The sequence below is a fragment of the Palaemon carinicauda genome, chromosome 17, assembly GCF_036898095.1.
Source record: "Palaemon carinicauda isolate YSFRI2023 chromosome 17, ASM3689809v2, whole genome shotgun sequence".
Lineage (NCBI taxonomy): Eukaryota > Metazoa > Arthropoda > Malacostraca > Decapoda > Palaemonidae > Palaemon > Palaemon carinicauda.
Window position 1 is genome coordinate 44,071,707 of NC_090741.1, and position 2,274 is coordinate 44,073,980.

A 2,274-nucleotide genomic window follows, 5' to 3' on the forward strand; every position below is an offset into this window, starting at 1 on the left:
AACGTGTAGCAGGTCAAAGGTCATGTGTGTGTTTGGTACTAGATAAGGAGACGATAGAGGTTCGTTTTATTCGTGTATCATACCGAATAAAGTCCTTTTTTGAGGTTCTATTTAAGGGTCTTGTCTGTGTGGTACTATGCAAGACCCACCTACAGTTCTTGTCTGTGTGGTGCTATGCAAGACCCACCTACAGTTCTTGTCTGTGTGGTACTATGCAAGATCCACCTACAGTTCTAGTCTGTTAGGTACTATGCAAGACCCATCTACAGTTCTTGTCTGTGTGGTGCTATGCAAGACCCACCTACAGTACTTGTCTGTGTGGTGGTACTATGCAAGACCCACCTACAGTTCTTGTCTGTGTAGTAGCCTACCAAGTCATCTTTGAGGTCGAAGGCTTTGTCTAACCATAGTAATATACAAGATCCTCAGAGGCCAAAATGCCTTGTCGTAATAGAATACTTAATGAAGCCTTCTGAATCTGACAAGATGGACTGATACAGACCACTACGTATGTAAGCAACCTTCCCCTTTGCACACGTTACCGCAGCCTCCTCTTCTCACTGCAGGTGCTAAACGTTCAACATTATCTAAATTTCTGTATCTTAAACATGCATGCAAACAAACATGCGTACACATTCACTTTTTTAAAAGGTGCATTATCGTCACGAGGTTCATCCAAAGTCCAGTGATCCCCACTATCCCAGTCACGTGATGTGATATCCCCCTTTTTTTTCTTTTTTTGTGATGATTCAACTTTCAAACCAGCTCTATAATATAGACATATTGGCTCTTCTTCTTACCTTTAATCTTGCTTTGACTCTGATGATAGTTTCACCTTTACTTCATAGGTAAATGACAGTAATATAAATTACCCTCTCTCTCTCTCTCTCTTTCTCTCTCTCTCTCTCTCTCTCTCTCTCTCTCTCTCTCTCTCTCTCTCTCTCTCTCATGTTCCCCCAGTTGCGTTGGGATGCTGAATGGCCTTACAGGCCCCAGCCCATGGCCATATAGCCCAAATTCTTAAATCCAGTCCAATTCTCTCTCTCTCTCTCTCTCTCTCTCTCTCTCTCTCTCTCTCTCTCTCTCTCTCTCTCTCTCTCTCTCATATGAATACGAGTTGTATATGTTTTGTACTTATTGAAATTTTTAAAAATTTTCTAGTGTCCTAACTAATTAAGTAATTCATTCCCAGACTGTTTTCCTTCTGAATATGAATCGTGTAAGATGAATATTTTATCAAATAGATTCCTTAGCTTATTTTAATTCAATATGTAGATGGTTGTTATAGAAAAACATTGAGTAGAGCAGAGACATTGGAATATTTTTCTCTAGTAGTACTTTTGATGTTAGAATGGGGACTTTAAACTCACCCCCTAAAAAACGTTGGGAACTTTCGCGTAGTGCGGACATATCGCGTAAAATGGACATTTTGCATAATGCGGAGCTCCCGCGTAAAGCGGACCTTTCACGTAATGCAGAGCTCTCGCGTAAAGCGGACCTTTCGCGTAATGTGGAGCTCTCGCGTAAAGCGGACCTTTCGCGTAATGCGGAGCTCTCGCGTAAAGCGGACCTTTCGCGTAAAGCGGACCTTTCGCGTAATGCGGAGCTCTCGCGTAAAGCGGACCTTTCGCGTTATGCGGAGCTCTCGCGTAAAGCGGACCTTTCCCGTAATGCGGAGCTCTCGCGTAAAGCGGACCTTTCGTGTAATGCGGTGCTCTCGTGTAAAGCGGACCTTTCGCGTAATGCCGATCTGGAGTGCCTAACAGCCAAATGCTTATAAAATCCCGGGAGCTCTAACGAAAGCTCTTTAATAAAAGCCCCGCCTTGTCCAGAAACATTCACGTAAGCCTGCCTTGAATTGATAACATTTTATTGAAGCTCTGTGATGTGTGGATTAGTCACCAGGCCCGGTAAGGAAAGAAATATAATACCGTGTTGTGGTATTAGTAAAAGTAGACAATGTTCTTCGTTGATGAATATATGCATATTTTATGACATTGCCCTGTTTCCTAAAGAAGCTATGCATATTTTAGGACAATTTAGAGATTCTCTTCATATTCTAAAGCTTTTAAAACTGTCTCATGACAGTTTTTTCATGCCTATAATGAGTCCATTTACTAATCAGGACAAAATTGTACTGTGTATATATATATATATATATATATATATATATATATATATATATATATATATATATATATATATATATATATATTCATGGAAAATATTTTGAGAATTTTATCACAAATTCTCGTGATTTTCATTTTATTCAAA

The 2,274-nt window shown here is 40.1% G+C and overlaps 1 protein-coding gene across 1 annotated transcript; it reads left to right on the forward strand.

Annotated features, from left to right (window-relative positions):
- Positions 1–1,420: 1,420 nt before the first annotated feature.
- LOC137656328 (ovarian abundant message protein-like) lies at positions 1,421–1,780 on the forward strand. The gene has a single exon (XM_068390501.1). The coding sequence runs from the start codon at positions 1,421–1,423 to the stop codon at positions 1,778–1,780; it is 360 nt and encodes a 119-aa protein (XP_068246602.1).
- The last annotated feature ends 494 nt before the right edge of the window (positions 1,781–2,274 follow it).